The following is an 18673-nucleotide window of genomic DNA, read 5'->3' on the forward strand; positions in this document are numbered from 1 at the left end:
TTTGATGGCAAGGAGATAAAAATTTAAGGTAAACAAATTCTAAATTTCTTTTCTTTGAATTAAACAACGTGAATTATTGTATTTGTATTTTTACCCATACAGATAGATAGATAGATTTATTGCGAACTTAATTTTCTAATTAAAATATCACACATACTAATCAATAGAAACGGTATAAATTCAAACGGAAAGTCGGAACTCAATGTATCGAGTATATGGGAGCAAAAAGACGATGGGGACTGATTGCATTTACCTTTGGTATTAAACTAAAGAACCCAGAAGAACAATTAAATACTAAAAACTCGACTGAAATATTCGACATAGAGTTCACCAGAATAACGATAATCATTAAATAAGGCACTATATAGAGGGGTAGGGTAATTTATCGACGAACTCACCAATATTTGGACCTAACTTTAGTATAACAAAAATTAAACCTTGACTTAATTTTGCTAAAATATCCAAAATATTGACCGGTATACGAATGCGACATAAATCCAAGCGGAAGTCTTCAAATCCTTATATCATGTATAGAAGAAATGACGTCAGTGCATATTATAATCACGAAAAGATGCCTTGTGCATTTTATTAAAACATTTCATAGAACAATCTATATTTTTGGAAAAAAGTTCGATTAGGTAATGTTAGTGGTCGATCCAAACAGGATGGAACGCTGGTCTAATTTCGTACCTAAAATCTCCAGTATAATGGATCATAAAATCCTTACAAATTAACAAAGCGACTATCATCTTATTAATGCCAGTTTCGGCTATGTCGTCTGATTCCCTGAAGGTAAGACTAACGAGATGTTGCAGCCTCAGTCATGTAAAGAGTGGACGATGGAGGAGAAAGGGCTTAGATATTGAACAGTGTCCATTAAGAACCCTTACGATTGTGGTAAGATGAACATTGCCATGGACAAGAAGTTGAGTAGATATCTTGCTAAAACGCAATACGCCTATGAAGGTCCAACGCGGACTAAGTGGAACAAGAGTGTCCTATCTGTCTAGCTCATCGAGCTTTTTAGCGCTTCCGCTATGACCTAGCTGACTAGTCTTATGGTGAAATAACTTGATGCTCTTTCTAGAGGGAACTAAACCCTAATATTGCTCCACTGGTGTGTAAGGGAATGCTTTCTTTTTTAAAAGAGGCTATACATCTTAGCAGTATGCCTATCACCAAGTTATTATTAGTTATTTCTATCTGAAAAACACTTCAGTGTTCCGATAGCCTAAAGATAGGGTTGACGGTGAATTTCTGACTGAAAACTTTTATTCCTAACTTCAAGCCATCCATGAAAAAAACTCACTGTGCCTCTTCTTCAGCGTTCTCTTCCCATTCATTCACATATCCCCCGTCGGTATGTTAGCATAGGAAAAGTCCTCGCAAGTGGCCTCTGCGATGCAGTGATGCAAGTTTTTTTAAACTCAATAGAACGAGAAGAGAATTTCGGCGTGTCCTTGTTCGGACCGCTACATCTGCACAGCTTCCATGAGCCTTAGAGCACACTTCGCAGCAGTACACCTATCGGCAGTCTCAACAGGGGCTATGTTTAAAATGGTATTAAGTGGTATTGTTAGTGTAGTCCATAGTGCACAGCAGATGCGGATGAGAGCTGCTTTTTGGCCACATTCATGCTTTTTAGCAAGTGACGCGTATACTCCACCACCAGACGCACATACCATAGAACATTACAAAAACAACAGATTTTGCTCAGGAGTCCTCACCTTTTTCTTCAAGCTCATTGATAGTAATATAGGGCAACCGATGCCTTACTCTTTGCTCAATATTTGACCTATGTATACAAAAGCTTTCTCTCAGGATAAGCCTTAGGTATTTCAACTTATTAACTGGTTGAAGAAGTGAGCTTTCGAAAGTGTATACTTCTAGTAAAAGTCAACCAAATATTTGAAAATACTAATATTAAGTATATTGGAGCTATTTGAAGTATTCATCTGATTTTAATTTGTATTGAATTTAGGCAGAAGAAAACACTGTCATTGGAAAGAGACGATCTATAAATGTTTTTAAGATGTTCATGATGACGAAGATGTTCATGAAACACAGCTTCTTACTGCATTTTAATGATATACGTATGTATCTTTATATTTTTGGTCGAAATTCAGCTATCGGCTTTCAGATTCTCTCTGAGGCTTAACAGCTTATGATTCAGCTTCAACCACTTTTGGTTTATAGGTGTCACCCTTTCAGAGCATATTTGAGCTTAGCCTTGCAGCTTTATTTCGGTATATTTATTTAAGATTCATCCGCCATATTCATTATAAAGTCAAGAAGCTATTGTAAATGGTATTTTCTTACAAGGAAAGTATTCGTGATTATAGTTCTGTATTTTTATCGATTAGCGTAATTTTCTGTAGTGATTTTGACACACTACCCGCCTTCTTCGAGTACTAACGAACAGCTGTATCAATAAAAATCAATATGTAAAGATACCTGCATTTTTGCTCAAGTTATCGGTTACATGATTAGGAGGACGTACCGATGGACATCCGGAACTCATCTTTTCTTGTCCTCTCGATCATTTTGATATGCGTTATATAACACTAGATCTATCTCTCCTTGTCATAAGTAGTACGTAAAAAAATATTATATTGGTTGTCGAAAAAGTCTTTTCGTACTTCTAATCACCATTTTGGTCGATTTCTTTTTACCATTTTTCGTTAGTGGCTTGCATGGCATTCTACCCTTTTTTATGCAAAAATTTCAGAATATAGCGAATTTCTCCATTATTTTCACTCATTTTTCAACTGCTGTAACTTTTTTAAACTTCTCTGAATTTAATTTATTTTTGGTTAAATGATGCTTAAAATTTTACCTTTCCGACACAATATGGTATGACACAATGTGATTGGTAGCACTGGAGATACCATATATGACTGCAACGACATCTATTGACAAAATACGAAAAGACTTTTTCGACCACCCAATATATGCATTTATCACTATCTCATCACTTTTAATCCTTATATTCTTAATCTTCTAAAATAGTAAACTACTGCAAATCTCTAAAATCCAGCTGTACTCCGAACTAGCACAGAGTATTTCATAAATCTCAAAGCTAACCACAATTCCCACCTAACAATAACATATTCAACTCAACTAAGTAATCCGCCAAACTCTAACATTGTATGCGCATATATATACATATCTTAGTATGTAAGTGTGTGCCGCCGCACTAAATTTCGCCTAACGTTGCAAAGTAATTGCACTCTGTGGCAGCTACTTTTTGCTGCTTGATTTCTCAAATTTCTCACAGCTAGCGCTATTATTACAACAAAACACACACAAAGTGGCTGCACACCACTCACAGCACGGGCCATCACAATGTTTGCACACTTACCCGTAGATCCTCAAATTAAACGGCAACGTTTTCACCGAAGTCATATAGATGCGCAGCGAGTTTAGACGATCCAACGACAGTGAATCCTCATCGACCGTGAGAATACTGCTGCTACCAACAGCATTGCCACTACCACCACCACCGAGAGTGGCGCCATCGTTGCGCAGTAGTGTTGCCAGCGCCGAATTCGTTGCGGTGGCGGAGGAGCGTGCCGGTGACATGGCATTACCAGCAGCTGTTGCCGCGCCTGAAGTGATTTCTGTTTGTGCTGTTGCCACTGAAGCTGAAGTGCCGGATGCGGATGCCGATGATATGGCACTATTGTCGGCTGTTGCTGCCGCCGCCGCTGCCGCAGCTGCTGCTGCTGACGTGGATGATGTTGATGTTGCTAATTGAGATGCTGCAATTGTTTCACGGTTCAACGCTGCTGATTGTGTTAAGAGTTGCAATTTTTTAATTTGCTGCAAGTGAAATTGAAAAGTGAAACACGAGTAAGTGCGAAACAAAAAAACAACAACAAACTGTAAATACGAGTATAAGCAAGTTAAGTGAAAGGTAATCGCCTGTGTTGTGTTGAAGACGTACATAATTAAATTACGTGTAGGGTTTACTCTATTGAGTGGCACAGTGTTGCCGACGTGAGTGATTTACTGTGGCACACCTGTTACAATCTAACTTGGGGAAATTAAGTTGAAGACAGATTGGTTTCTGGTTTTGCGGCGCAAGCGGGTGTTGTAAGTGAGTTTTTGTAATTTTGATTTCTGTTTCGCTATTTTGCGTTAAGTGAAGTGTGGCTAGTTTGAGTTTTTTGTTTGCTTGGTGTAGGCTACAGTGCGTTGATTTGGGTTAGGTTATGGAAAAGTTCCTTTATTTCAAGAACTTAGGCGTAAAGTTAAGTTTAGGCGTCAAATTAAATTTAGCTACAAGGTTGGTCGACAAAAATCATCCGCTGAACTCTTCTGGAGGGTGTCGACTGGTAATAGATACGCCAGTATTATGACGATGGCAGAAATGCACTGATAATAGTTCACTTCTGTGGCAGTTGGGAGGTATCTAACTAAAGTCTGACCTTTATTTGGGACTTCCTTGCTTCTCAATAGCACAGCATTCGAATAGGAAGTCTTAATATAGTTGGGGGTACCAGAGAGTGCTGGATCAAGTTGTCGTGTGGCCTGAGTCGAGGATCAGCCGGGATTGGGGCCCTAAAATAACCCAGTCGAGAACGGTGCTTACGGATATTTGACGCCCTCCGTAATAAGATAACCTTGCTTGCGTAGCGGAGGCTATGTGCAAGCACACATACTTTGCCCACACCCGTGGATCCGTAAAATGAGCTAAACCAGGCAAAATAATAGCAACATAATGAATGAGTCTGACTCTGCTGCAAAAATATCATAAGGAATTGGTTGTTCCGTCAAGAGAGCAGCGTTTGCAAAATGCTCGGTGGTAGCAAGTATAAAGACAGGGGCTAAGCTTGGTTTAGGTGCAAGCGCTGGTACTAACCCTGGAGCTGAAGCCAAGCCTAACTTCAAGAAGACAAGAATACCAGCGGCAGTCGGAACCAAACACGGTAGCCGAAGTATGGCTACAAAGAGGGGATGAGAAGGAGATGTTGAAAGTGTAGATGCTTGTAGTGAATCGACCAAAGAAGCACCTAACGAATTGTTGCATAAACTTGCCTTTTGAACTTTCTAACGCCGCTGCTGGTGTTTCTGAGAATTACCTGGCAGCAATCGAATGCTGTTTGAAACTTCTGGATTCTTACGGCGATCTAATATAATTTCAATAAAGTTGTGGGGACATAATGTCTTGGCTTTTATTGTCCCGCTGATAGTTGCTACACAGATACCCAGAGAAGTAATATTGTAAAACTGCTATATATAAAATTCGTCAAAGTATGGTGAATCGAACATGTAACTAGCATAATTAGAATAGAAACAGCTAAGCAATCAGTTATGTTCGAAAAGTGAGGAGTCCATCTACTCTCTTGTGTTGAAATTAGCTGAGATGCATTATTATTGCTTTCACTTGCAAATTTTTTGATGGCGAAAGAGAGATAGAGAGAGAGAGAGGGAGAGCGATCAAAGCACAAACTTCATGAACTAGCGAATGTAAGACAGCCTTTGATATCGCATAATTTCATTAATTTAAACAATGTCTATTAATATTGTCTGTTAAGCCAAGCTAAGCACTTGTAATAAATGTTGCCTCTGACTTTGACCTAATTTCTCATACAAATAAATTGTCACCGCTTTTTCTAGACTGCATTAATAAATATATTTGTCAGCAAACGTCAATCTATTTGTCTTTATTTATTTATTGCGTCCTTCGATCAATTTGTTTGCTTAATTTATGACTAACAAATTGACAGCTCAGCACAAAACACAGAGACGCATGCGGACAACAACAGTCTACAAGCTAACTGTGCTACCAATATCCGCTCTGCCAAATCAGACTTGACATTGACATATAAATTACATGGTACTTAATTTCTGTATCATCTCCTTTATACTGTTTAAGTATTTCATGTTCATCCGGATTTATTTGTTGACTTTTTAACTGAGCTGAGCTTAGGCGATTCATTACAGTTGAGTCGGCAGGCAGGAGAATATATTGCATATATATGCATGAAATTTCATGCAATTTTCTATGCCAGAGTTTTTCGCAAAACAAATTTTGGTTTATTTTTAGTCAACATAGGCACTTGGTTGTATAATATAATAAGCATTGTGCTTGTGTATGAAATCAAATGGAAAACTGGAATAATATATTTTGTGAAATGTTTTACAAAACAAACAAAAAATATCTGAATATGAAATTTCCAAGTTGCTTACGGTTAAACAGTGATTTTCTGCTTGTTAATTGCTTATCTTTAAGCAAATGGGAGAACAATTTGTTATATCTAAATAAAACTGTCTGAAAAATATTATTATTTTCAGGTAGTAAGGTAAGGTAAAGTCCTCTCTCGACGAACAAAAGCTAAACTCTATAAGTCGCTTATAATTCCCGTCCTGCTATATGGTGCAGAGGCTTGGGCGATGACAGCAACCGATGAGTCGACGTTGCGAGTTTTCGAGAGAAAAATTCTGCGAAAGATCTGTGGTCCTTTGCACATTGGCCACGGCGAATATCGCATTCGATGGAACGATGAGCTGTACGAGATATACGACGACATTGACATAGTTCAGCGAATTAAAAGGCAGCGGCTACACTGACTAGGTCATGTGGTCCGGATAGATGAAAACACTCCAGCTCTGAAAGTATTTGACGCAGTACCCGCCGGGGGAGGCAGAGGAAGAGCAAGACCTCCACTCCGTTGGAAGGACCAAGTGGAGAAGGACCTGGCTTCGGTTGGAATATCCAACTGGCGCCACGTAGCGAAAAGAAGAAACGACTGGCGCGCTCTTGTTAACTCGGCTATAATCGCGTAAGCGGTGTCCACGCCAATTAAGAAGAAGAAGAAGGTATCGGTATAAGTTGGCACCGAAAAATTTGGTATTCAGATCGAAAGCATTGAGTTGAAAGTTGTATAGGAAAATTTACATATAGAAAAGAGATTATGACGACTAACGAAATTTTTAAACTTTGAACAGAGTATATTATGAACCCATGAAATGTGTAATACAAGGTATTGTCGGGGACCCTATAAATGTTAATGGAACAAATGATCAGCGTGACGAGCTGAGCCGATTTAGTCGTCGTCTTTGTCTCTATATACGCAAACAAGGCTCTAAACCATGAACCTTGAGACTGTGAAACCACAGGACGTCCGAGCCGAACAACGGCTATACCTACAGCAAAAAAAAAGGTACTATCCTCAATCGCGCAAAGAAAGGCGATAAGTCAGAGTCCAAGGATTGTCAGGCTTTCTTCCATAATGTTTCTGTTTTGACCAGGTAAAGAGCCTACATGCTATAGTGGAGCAATCAGTAGTTGGGTGCTAGAGCTCTGTATCACAACTTTTCGACTTCCAGAAGTCGTTCAAAACCTTCAACATATATTATGCATTTCCTGAAATCTGGAATCCTTTAGTTTAAAGAAGGATTTGCTCAACACTGATTGATATTTAGATAAATATCTAGTGACATACACTTCAGCAGACACGACAAAACAGCTAGTCATGTTGCAAGGAACTACAGCTAAATTAGGTCTCAGCATTGACAAGGGCCAACCAAAAAAGTGCGTTTGAACAGCATCTGTACATGCATAGAACTGGCAAATGCGAAATGCTTTTGTGACTTGGCTTTGTAAATGAATCTTTAAAGAAATTATAAACTGTTTAAAGAAGGCCAAGCAAGCTTACTGCGCCCTCAACTCGGCCTAGATCATTACTCGGATTACCAAAATAAAAATATTTCATTCTAGTATTGAGATCACACTTCTATACGGCTGCAAAACATAGCATATCTTCACTTCTGACACTTAAAAGTTATAACTTATGATAAGCGTGATGAGCTGACTTATCACCAATCGATGCCTTCGCAATATTTGCTGCATTATCTGGCCCGTCGCTAACTTGTCTTTATGGTCACGCGCAAACAATCCTGAAGACCGAAATTACCAAAATAAACTTGCTCTGGCTCCGGCATTTGTAGAGTCAAGATCCAGGCATAATCACTGGGAATGCTATCGACTGGAATCCGCAAGGCAGCCGACGGAAAGGTTGACTCGCTCAAACCTGGAGAGGAAATTTGATGCTAGCACAAGACCGAAATAAATTAATGAGTCTCATTGTGGCCCATTCGTCACCAGCGGAGCCATATATACATATGTATAAAAACTTAATCTTCAAAACTGTGTTCTCTCCAAGATGAGAGTGGAAAACAGGCGAGGCGGAGAGGAACGCAGGGAAAAGTTCCATTGGTGAGTGGAAAGTGGCGTATTTTCAGCAAAATCAGACACCAAAATCGCTTTCTTTCTAACAGACCACTGCAGCAGCTTTCAAGCATATAGCATAGTTTATTAATATTTTTTGTTCTGACAAAGAATGTGCTCACAACAAGGAATAAATTTATATATATATTTTACCTAAACAGCTTCGAAAAACACTAAATTATTCTAAGTTTCATCAAAGACGGTGAAGGAATGCTTTGGTTTCTTTGTAGTATTGGGTTCCAGAAAGAAGGAGCTTATATGCTTCTGACTACTTGTAGATATTTAATAAACTTAAATGTTATATATATATAGTTGAGTATCGGTAGAATCAATCCCTGACTTGCTGAACATGCAGGCTAACGTAACATGAATGGATTATGGGCTGTACGTGTTGACTATTAAAATATAAAAGGAATGAAAGGAAAGGAACGCCATGTAATGACTATTTTTGAAGATGTTAGAAGGTAGAATAAGAGGAGACTATAAAACGATATTTCGGTGGTTATGCAGATAAAACATTATGCGCTAATGAACTCGTCAGAAGCACAAGATGGTTGAAAGAAAAGAGACATTCGATTTTTTTTGCTTTTATGAGGTGACAATAGAGTGACGATATTTTAGTCACGCTGATTCCAAAATGGGCCTACTAGATGCGTTGTCAGACAGCTACTCCACCAACCTAGCAAAAAATTGTTCCATAAAGGCATAACTGTCAATTAACGCGCTATGTTTCAATCATGCATCTAAGTCTGCGTTTCTCTTCGTTCAAAATTCATCTGCTTTATAATATTAATTTATGGTTGTTTAAAATTTGATTTCGTATAACGCTTCAGCTCTTATATTCATTTGCTACTCTTCATGTGCTAATGTACTCCCAAAGCACACCCTTCTTCTAAAACCCGAAACTCTGTTCGCCATTTTACGAAACCATTACATTGAGTCAATAAGCAGAATTTGAATTATTACCGCCGTTTCTCAGTCTATTGAGCTGTCTGCTGGCGTGCTGGTATCTTGCATGTTATAAGCTTTGAAGTTTGTACTCTGCCATTTTTGCTTTGAGCTTCTAGCTTGCAATATATTTGCTATAACAACTCTGCACTAGGCAGCTTGAAACAAAATTATTACTCATAATTTATGTTTAATCTCTAGAAATCAACATTGAAAGTACATTTTACGCACAAGTAATAGAGTAATAAATGTGTTGACGATCTTATGGGCCGTGAAATTGTATTTATGGCAATAGAAAGGATTATTTTTCCTTGAAATATTTATTTATTTGCTTGTGTGAAACGAGAAAAAAATATTTATTTTCTGACAAGTTAGAAAAGTGAAGTCGAAAAGTAAATAAAACGGCTGAAATACAAATCTTGCTGAAAAATTCATGCTGTTAATGGCTGGGTGTGCGTGGCGTATGAGTGATCTCAAATATGTTTTCATATCTATGTACAATAAAAAAATTTGATGGCATACCAAGTGTGAAAATTCGAAAAATAGTTTTTTTTTACATATTTTGATAGTATATATGTATGTATCTAAAAAAAATTATTTATTGAAATTTGTGTACGTTTTTTCTAAAAGTATATGTAAAGTATCAAAATATACAATGTTCAAAAATAAAAATATTTTTGGATTTTCACACTAGGTATGCCATTTAAAATTTAAGTATTGTAGGGTTCTTAATAAATACTAAAAAATAATAGCATAACAAAAAAATATTTGTTTTCCACATTTTTTGAGCCGATTATCGAAAATACCTAGCATTTCACTATTAATGCAAGTCACTTTAGACAATTTTCATCTATTCCAATATATAAAAATTATTTCCAAAAATCATCCATTAACGAATTTAAATCCATTTTTGAAATTTTTTGTACAGAAAATTTAAAATCCTCTGTCTTTCGATTAGACAATCAATGCACTCACATACATATATACTTAAATTTTTCTGTCACGCATTTCGAACCGCAACAAACAACGAATTGCTATCTCTCCCAAATTGCTGGAATTTATTCGTTTTGCACATGGCAATCGCGCCTGAATCTACGCTGCTGTACAAATCTCGACGCATTAAATTGTTAGAAGCTTTCGTTTGTTAGTTCAATTCGTGCATCATTGTTGCACTAAATTGAATTTAAATTTTTTACAAGCTTTCGAACAATCAATAGTTGGGAGATAACAAATAGCAGACGGGGATTTGTGTATATTTGGGTGTTAGGGTGTGCCAAAGAAATGTTATACAGATTTTATGCATTTAGATGAACTTATTTAAAAGGAATAAAAATTACCCTCAAAGACAGGGTATTTAGCGTATTTTTTAAAGGATGTCGGGAAGCGCTAAATGTTTTCCATTTAATTAAGGCTCAAAATAGCATTTTTTATTAAAAATTAATAATTTTTACAGCATTCAGATTAGAGGTTTTTATATTGCGTATTCGTGTAGCGCAAAAATTTTTCTTTACAAAAATCTTCCTCAAGATGATATTTTGATTTTTAAGGATTCGGTGAGCATTCAAGGTTTTCTATATAAACATAACATATACATTTTTTTTCTATAACTTTTAACCCTTGTAGATCAACATCTGTATAATTTAAAACAATCTACTTTGAAGGAATTTTTTTAATTGAAAAATTCGTACTATATATTGAAAATCATTGAAAAAAAAATTAGTTTTTTTAATTTTTCTTTTTGGCTCACCCTAATTTATAGTACATATATAGTAGTAGGTATAAGGTGACTGTAAAGAATATAGGAAATTGTATAAGTTTTACAAATATACACTTGTGTGTAGATAAATATATGAAGCTACAAACATACCCAATAGGAAATTGAAGGAGGGTTAAAGAAAAATATTTAAAATTGTCTTTAAGCAAGATTTTGGATTAATATATTTCAGAATTTAATTTTAAGTATTTTCAATATTTACTGAAGAGATGTTTATCGACATAATTTTAAATTTAAAAATTTATTTAATTTCGTTAAAATTTAAAATTTTTTCACGCTTGATTATGGATTATTAAATATTTAATAATTAACTTTTTAAGTATTTTCAATGTTTATTTAAAAAAAATTAAAAAAAAAACAAATTTACCCTATTGGGTATGAATTTTTGGAATAAAATAAGAACACAACACAATAATAACATAACACAAATTTTGGAAATATTTTCTATACTTATTTGGAAAATATTCAATGATAATAATGTGTCCGAAAATGTTATTATTCCCAACCAAATATCACTCAGTAAATTTTATTTTGGATAAATGGCAACTCTATGATAAATCAATTTAATTCCAAAATTTTACATTTTGTCTGTGTGGCAACTTGGTGACAAAATATACATAAATCAAAGTCTTTCAACATATATCGACTTGATTTTCATTTCAAAATTTTTTGATTGTTGGCAACTCTATGTCAAAATATGCATAAGTCAACGATTTTAAGAACATATCAGATATATGTAAGTATCAATTTGGTTATTGTATTTAATAGTTTTTTGCTAGATGGTAATTTTATGGTAAAATATTGTATATTATTCAAAATTTTTGCACGATATATCACCTTGAATCCTGTACTTTATAATTTTTTTGATAGATGGCAACCATATGTAACTCTGTGGCAAAATATGCTTAAATCAGACATTTCGAGATTATATTAATCTAATAAATTAATTTTATATTTTTTTGCGGTGTGGCAACTCTGTGTCAAAATATGCATTAATGAAAGATTTCCAGAATATATCATTTAGATAAAAATATTTTATTATTTTCTACTAAATCAATAATAATCTAAATTTGGTACTTATATTTTATAATTTTTTGCCGGATGGCAACTTTGTGATATGTCAATTTGATTACCGTATTTTTAAAAATTTTTCAGGCATGGCAACTCTTTTCCAAAACATGCACAAATCTAAGATACTCAAAGTATATCAAATATATCATCTTGATAAATGTATTTAATGATTTTTGTTACATGGCAACTCTATGGTAAAATATGAATAAATAACGGATTTTTAAAATATATCAATTTTATACCTATATTTTAAATTTTTTTTTACAGATGGTAACCCTATGCCAAGAAATAAATCTGATAACTGTTTTTTATTATTTTCTAGGCGGCAACTCTATGCCATAAATTACAAATTTCTCGAATTTATATCATTTGCATAACAATATTTTATAATTTTCCACTAAATTCTCTAAACATTAAATCTTTTCAAAACTTATCGTGATTCCTACTGGGTATGTATTGCAAAATTACATATGAGCTAACTGTGTGTTGGCAACAGCGAGTGAAGTGCTGCGGAAAAATAAATAAAAATTTGAACTTGTAGTGAAAATCAAAATAACGTTGGCACCGAAAGGGAAGTGAAAAGAGTTGGTTTGGTGGATCAAAGTATCGAAAACAGAAGCGCCGATGCAATCACTGAAAGGCGCGCAACATATAAATATACATATGTCTACCATATGCGTGAGTTACATGCCTTCGCATAGAAAGCGGCGCAAGGCGTAACGCCGCGACATGCAACAACACGGCGAACGGCAATTTGGCGCGGCGAGCGTTGCGCAACGAAATGGAAAACAGCGAATTTCCGAACTATCTGTCGGTATTTGTAGTATTTTAAGCAGCCACACGCATTCTATACAAAGGTATATATATACATATGTACTTACATACTATATGTATGTGTATGTAACATATACCCCTCCCTTTCCCTCAAGCAACGGCATTCGCCGCCTATGCTGACATTGTAAGCGTATGCGCGTTCGCTTCTGCATTTGCCACATTATCCACATGCCATTGCATCGCGTGCAACGCTCAACGATTTCTTCTAAATTTGCTGCAAACAATGAGGCAAAGCCAAAGCAACAATTGCTGGCGCTGCTCACCCCGCTCCTGCCGCTGCTCACGCACCTTACAGACAGTTCGCTGCTATTACTTGTTTCAGTTACACTGCTAGTTGTTGTTGTTATGCATGCGCGCGTTAAAAGTCATTGCATGCGTCAGAGCAAGATTTTCGACGTCATCGCTGCCAAACTGCCAATAAAGTTTCGCAAGTTATTGGCTTTAGTCAAAGCGCAGTCGGTTTCTTATTGCCATTGTTGTTGCCGTCGCCAGTTGATTGCTTCAATTTGGTGTGTTTGCTGCTTGTTTTTGTTGTTTTGTTATGCTGCCGCTCTCATGCGCTTGTTATGTCGGCGCAATTGCTTGTCGTGACTTTGATGTAACGCGATTATTTCTTTGTTTTTTTGTTATTGTGCGCCTTCATTCAAGGAAATCTAATTTAGCGGAATATGCTCGTGTGTGTGTATGTAGTTGTATATGTGTATGCATATATTAAGGTGTCTAATACATCTTAGGTATTTACGAGCTTGTAACAGTGAGGAAATGGCATTACATATTTCCTGAAGCTTAGAAATTTCGAGTTCCTTAAGGATTTAAGTTGTACAGCAGATCGGATGAAGTAATTTTTAATAACTCCATATACGACCGTGGAAAATCTTCCAAAGTTATATTTTTGAGAAAGCTTTTTAACAACTTTAGATGACAAATTCAACTAATTTTCTCCAGAGAAACGTGAAATTTCTGAAACCGCGTTGCTAAAGCCCGCAATGACAAAAACAACCGGCGACTATCCCAAGACTTATCATCTTGTGGTCAAAAAAGAGCACAGCACATTTAATAGAAAGTTAATGAACACATAGAATGTAAAAATAAATAGAATTAAATCACGATTGCTAATATGTCTTAAACATAATTCTTAAAATAAACAGAAACAGAATCGGAAAACTTATTAGTTTTTAACCAGCTAAAACTTAAATAAGGAGAAAGTGAGGTTAAATAGAAATCAGCTTTTATAAATTCAAACGATTTTTAATATAAATCTCATGGGAAATAATTGAAAACAGAAATAATAAACACAAACAGAAATACAAACCAGCAACAGTTTTATAATAGAAACAGAAATGAAATATAAAGCGATAATGGATATATTGAAGTTAGCTTTAACAGAAATAAAGTTAGGAAACAAAATTTCAGATTAAAATTTTCGAACGTCTAAACGTTAATAATGAAACATATTACGTGTACGTGGTTAAGTAGAATTTTATTTAAATAAACTTTTTTTGAGTTCAAACGATTTAATACTTAGGGAAAACTAAAACTTAAGAAACCAGAATTGAAAACCAGAAACAGAAATGTTACCGAAATGTAATATAAAACGCTTATGGGTTCATTGATATGAGCCTAAACAGAAACAAATTTGAGATCAGAAGCAAAAATGTAAACCATTTGTAATATAAAGCGCTCAGAGATTCATTGAAATGAGCTTAAACAGAAATAAAAATAGGAAACTCAATTTGAAACCAGAAACAGAAATACAAGGGATTAGAGATAAATTGAAAAGAGAATTTATAAATAAATGTAGTAGCAGATATACAACTCAAAATCAATTGTTGAACAGAAACAGAAATTTTTATGACTTGTAATAAAAAGCGGCTGGCATTTTATTGAAAACGGAATTAAATGCATTATATTGAAAGTAATTATTCAAGTGTGTTATAGGAATGTAAATATCCTGAATAACTGGGGTCATATGGCAACATTATTTATTTCTTTTCAAATAAATTTGGTTGCTGAGAGGAAGAATGATTTACATACATTCGTTTTCAGAGAAGATGCCACAAATACAAATGACAAATCGTTCCAGTAGCCTGAAGTATTATCAAATAGGCGCCCGAATGGCTAATACTGAACCAAAGTCCCCAGATTTGACTTCAGCAGACCGTTATTTTAAGTGTTTTTTTCTAAGCCAAGACCAAAGCAAATGCGAATTTTCTGTTGTTGTACTACTGTATTAATCGTTTTGAAAACGTTTCTGGTGTAATACAGTACAGTTGAATATGTGTGTTTTAAATGCTTAAAGTTTTCGGCTCACAAATTGCAGTGGAAAAAAGTCGTAGAAGAGCATAATGCGCTTACCTGTTGGCTATTAAGTGATTGCGTATTTTGCATGACTTTGTCGAGAATGTGCAAAATTATTTCGGCTGCCATCTCACGTTCCAGCTGTGTGCCCTTTAGCTGCAGATACGTATCGACCTGGAAAAGAGCAAGAGCGAAGATGAATACAAAGTGAATGTCAAAAAAATAAAACAAGAAATGAAGAAAAATTGTGAAAAGTACGTTTAGAGAAAGCTGTGCTAGACTTTGATAATATTCATATGCCAGCAAGGGTACACTGGCAGAAATTTCCAAATTTAGCAAAAATTCCTTTTCCAATTTTTCGTCCAACATCTGCAATACCCAAAATATCTGGCAACCTGCACTACTCAAACCTTTCCTTACCTTAAATATTTTTCCTGTGTAACTTACTTACACCATTTCACTTGAATTCGTGTGCGTTTGCGGCACATCCTGCGGGAAAGTTGCAGCAAAACTCAGTTAAAAGGGCACTCAGAGTGCGCACACTGGCACGCATGGAAATAAAGGAAGCAGTCACTGTGTATGTAAAAGCAAATAACTTCCGACAAAAGTGAAATCTAATAAACTACGATCTTTTTTTCAGCAAGCAAACGCATTTTTTCCATAATTTGCTACCTTGAAGGGCGAAGGCAGCACACAATATGAGCTTGTGCACACACATGCGGCATATGCAGCGTTTGCCTGATGGCACATGTGAGCAGGGATATGAGCGGGCAAAAAGCAGGAAGCAAAGACGTTCGAAAATTTGTGGCTGCCGTGAATTGGTCGTGAGTGCATCAGAATGAAAAATTGCACTCGCTCAACTATGTAACGGGAACTGCTGTCGTCGCCGCCATCAGCAGGCTCACCATTATCAGCATTATCTTCATCAGCATTGCCATCATCAGGAGTGCCTTCATCAGCAGCATCATCATGAGCATCATTATTATGAGCAACTGCATGTTGTTGTTGCTGATCTTCGTTGTAAAGGAGCTCTTTTTGCTTTTCAGCTGAGCTGCCACTTTCGTAATTTATATGATTTGTTCCTTTTGTGCTCCTTTTGCTTTTCCATTCTACGCTACCTTTAGCGCATTCACTTTCTGTTTGGTTTGTTGAAAAATGTTCAAGCAGTGGTTGTGTGCCACAAGTGTGGTTGTAGTTAAAATGTGGCCGTGGTTGTTGCGACCGGCTTGCACCTGAACAAATGTGCGGCTTTTGCAGTGAAAATTGTTGGTGTAAAAGGTTAAATGTTCTTGTTGTTGCAACTGAGCACGCTCGTTTATCTTCAGTTAGCAAATATTTTTATGAAAAATTTCTTTGTATGTGTGTGAAAACTAACGAATATATATTTAGATTATACTGCTGCTGGTAGCGATTAGAAAAGTTTTTAGTTTGTTGGCGTTAGTGGTTATTGGTATAGTTGTAAGAGGGCTGCACTTCGTATATCTGATCTGATATAATCAATAAGTTATTAAAATTTAAAATAAAAATTTATTAAGTAATGCTTAAATATGGTAATATTCAACCAACATTTTGACTACTATGAATACCCCATATACATAGTAGAGGATTGGTAGGATTATAGCTAGAATAAAATTGATAGAAAGAGCAGCAAGCTGAAAATCTTCAACTACAGTGTGTTATTTAGACGTAAACAAATTTTCATAACATCAAACTTTCATCAATTAACTTTCATTAATGTGCAGGTGAGGAGGAGGTTTAGAAAATCCACGAAATATAGTGTTTAAAACTCTGCACTCGGCCTTAGTGACCAACCGATATCAACAGAAAATCACAGCAAATAAACACTACTTCTGAACTGAAGAACATTTTGAGAGTCTGTTTAGGATTTTTTGCACTATTAGTACGACAATTCAGGTTATTTACGCTTAAAGGCAGTTTATAGCTCTTAAAACAGTCCTAACTATGGACATTTTTTGAGCTAGCAAGGAACAAAAAATCAAATTTCTCTATTTTAAGCTTTAATAAAAATTATTATATTTCAGTATCGAATATTTTATTGAAAATTGATAAAAATGGCGTCTAAGGAACAATCTTCGGAATCACCTTATCAAGGAAGGTTTCTGCGGATAATATTGATTTTTGGAACTTGCGCTGTGCAAAAAAATTATATACCGGACCTTAATTGACATATGTATTTAAGACTTTCTGGTAAGTATTGGGTATATAACTACAATATTTTGGTTCGGCATAGCGTAACTTGTTTATTATTCCGAACATGTGCTGGAAAGGTAATAAGATAATATTCTTTTGTGTCGTCTTTAGTATATGCCATTTATTTAACCACCGCAATAATTTTCTTTTCACCTAAATACGCCGAGCTTAGCGCCCAAAAAGTGCGAGGGTTCCTCTTAATTATATAAATATGAAGAAATCCGTAGCCGAAAGTCATTAGAAGAGTATTTTGATGGATGTTTATTATGAACATGCTCTATCAGCGTGAATATGGCAAACGTTTCTTCCACAATTGGTGATGATTTGGGCTTGGAACAAGAAGAATGGCGATCAAAAAGGTTTGAAGATAAGTAACTGTAAGCATTGTTCAAAACAAGTTGTTGCCGAACACACAAGAAGATTTCTCAAAATCTTTGGGAGCTACTCAAGAAGTCTTTCCCAAACTTATAAAAACTGTCATGTACACTCAAAAGTATGAAATTTTGGTGTCATCTCTACAAAGAGAAGTTGTTTTTGTATCGGAAACGAGTTAAAAACGAGAAATGCCCAGAATTTGTGAGCAAGCATTAGGCGATAATTTTCTATATTTCTCATATAGAGTGGTAACCGGAAACTCTCGCGCAGAGCTATCTCAGGTGACCCTTCAAGCATCCAGAAGCTACAATATACCTCAGCAAAAGCCTTCGTGATCAGTAAAGTGGCTGAGTTAGCTTATAATAATAGAAAGGAAGATAAAAAAAGATCAGTAAGCCGATAACCAGGCGACAATTAAGGCAATAATCTCACATTACGTTAGGGAATGTCTTTATAAGCTGGAAAGCAGTAGATGTAGCGGTTGCCAGAAAACAGTACAAATATATGTACTGGGTTTTAGGACACAAAGAAATTCCGGGAAACAAAAAAGCGGATGAAATTGCTAGCTGCCTGTAAAAACGTATTCAATGAAATTTTCGGCTAACAGACGGATCAAGGCTAGAGGGAATGCATTAAATGCATGCAAGATCGCCGAGATCCAGTGCAAGAGCGCCGTAGGAAAACTCGCATGCTTTTTACTCTCACGATAGATCACAACCTGCTGACATTCAAGCCGCGTGGGTATAAGTAACGACGATCCAAGCAACAAAAAGCAGAGTAGTAGGCAGTATAATGAACATAAGCATCTTATGATTGTTTCCAGCGTTATCTAGCGCTCGTATGAGACATCTAGGAGCTTCACAGTTTTAGGAAGTATAGATGAAGTATCATAAGTCGCTTTCAAAGTTCGAGTTGACGTTTTGTAT

The 18673-nt window shown here is 35.7% G+C and overlaps 1 protein-coding gene across 1 annotated transcript in view; it reads right to left on the bottom strand.

Annotated features, from left to right (window-relative positions):
- LOC120768553 overlaps positions 1-18673 on the bottom strand; it is a 352878-nt gene that overhangs the window by 76699 nt on the left and 257506 nt on the right. Inside the window, exons 11-12 of the mRNA XM_040095297.1 lie at positions 15219-15335; positions 3362-3822 (exon numbers count right to left, since the gene is read on the bottom strand). Coding sequence (XP_039951231.1) covers positions 3362-3822; positions 15219-15335 — 578 coding nt within the window. The remainder of the gene's footprint in view (positions 1-3361; positions 3823-15218; positions 15336-18673) is intronic.

Source organism: Bactrocera tryoni, chromosome 2 (assembly GCF_016617805.1).
Source record: "Bactrocera tryoni isolate S06 chromosome 2, CSIRO_BtryS06_freeze2, whole genome shotgun sequence".
Taxonomy (NCBI): domain Eukaryota; kingdom Metazoa; phylum Arthropoda; class Insecta; order Diptera; family Tephritidae; genus Bactrocera; species Bactrocera tryoni.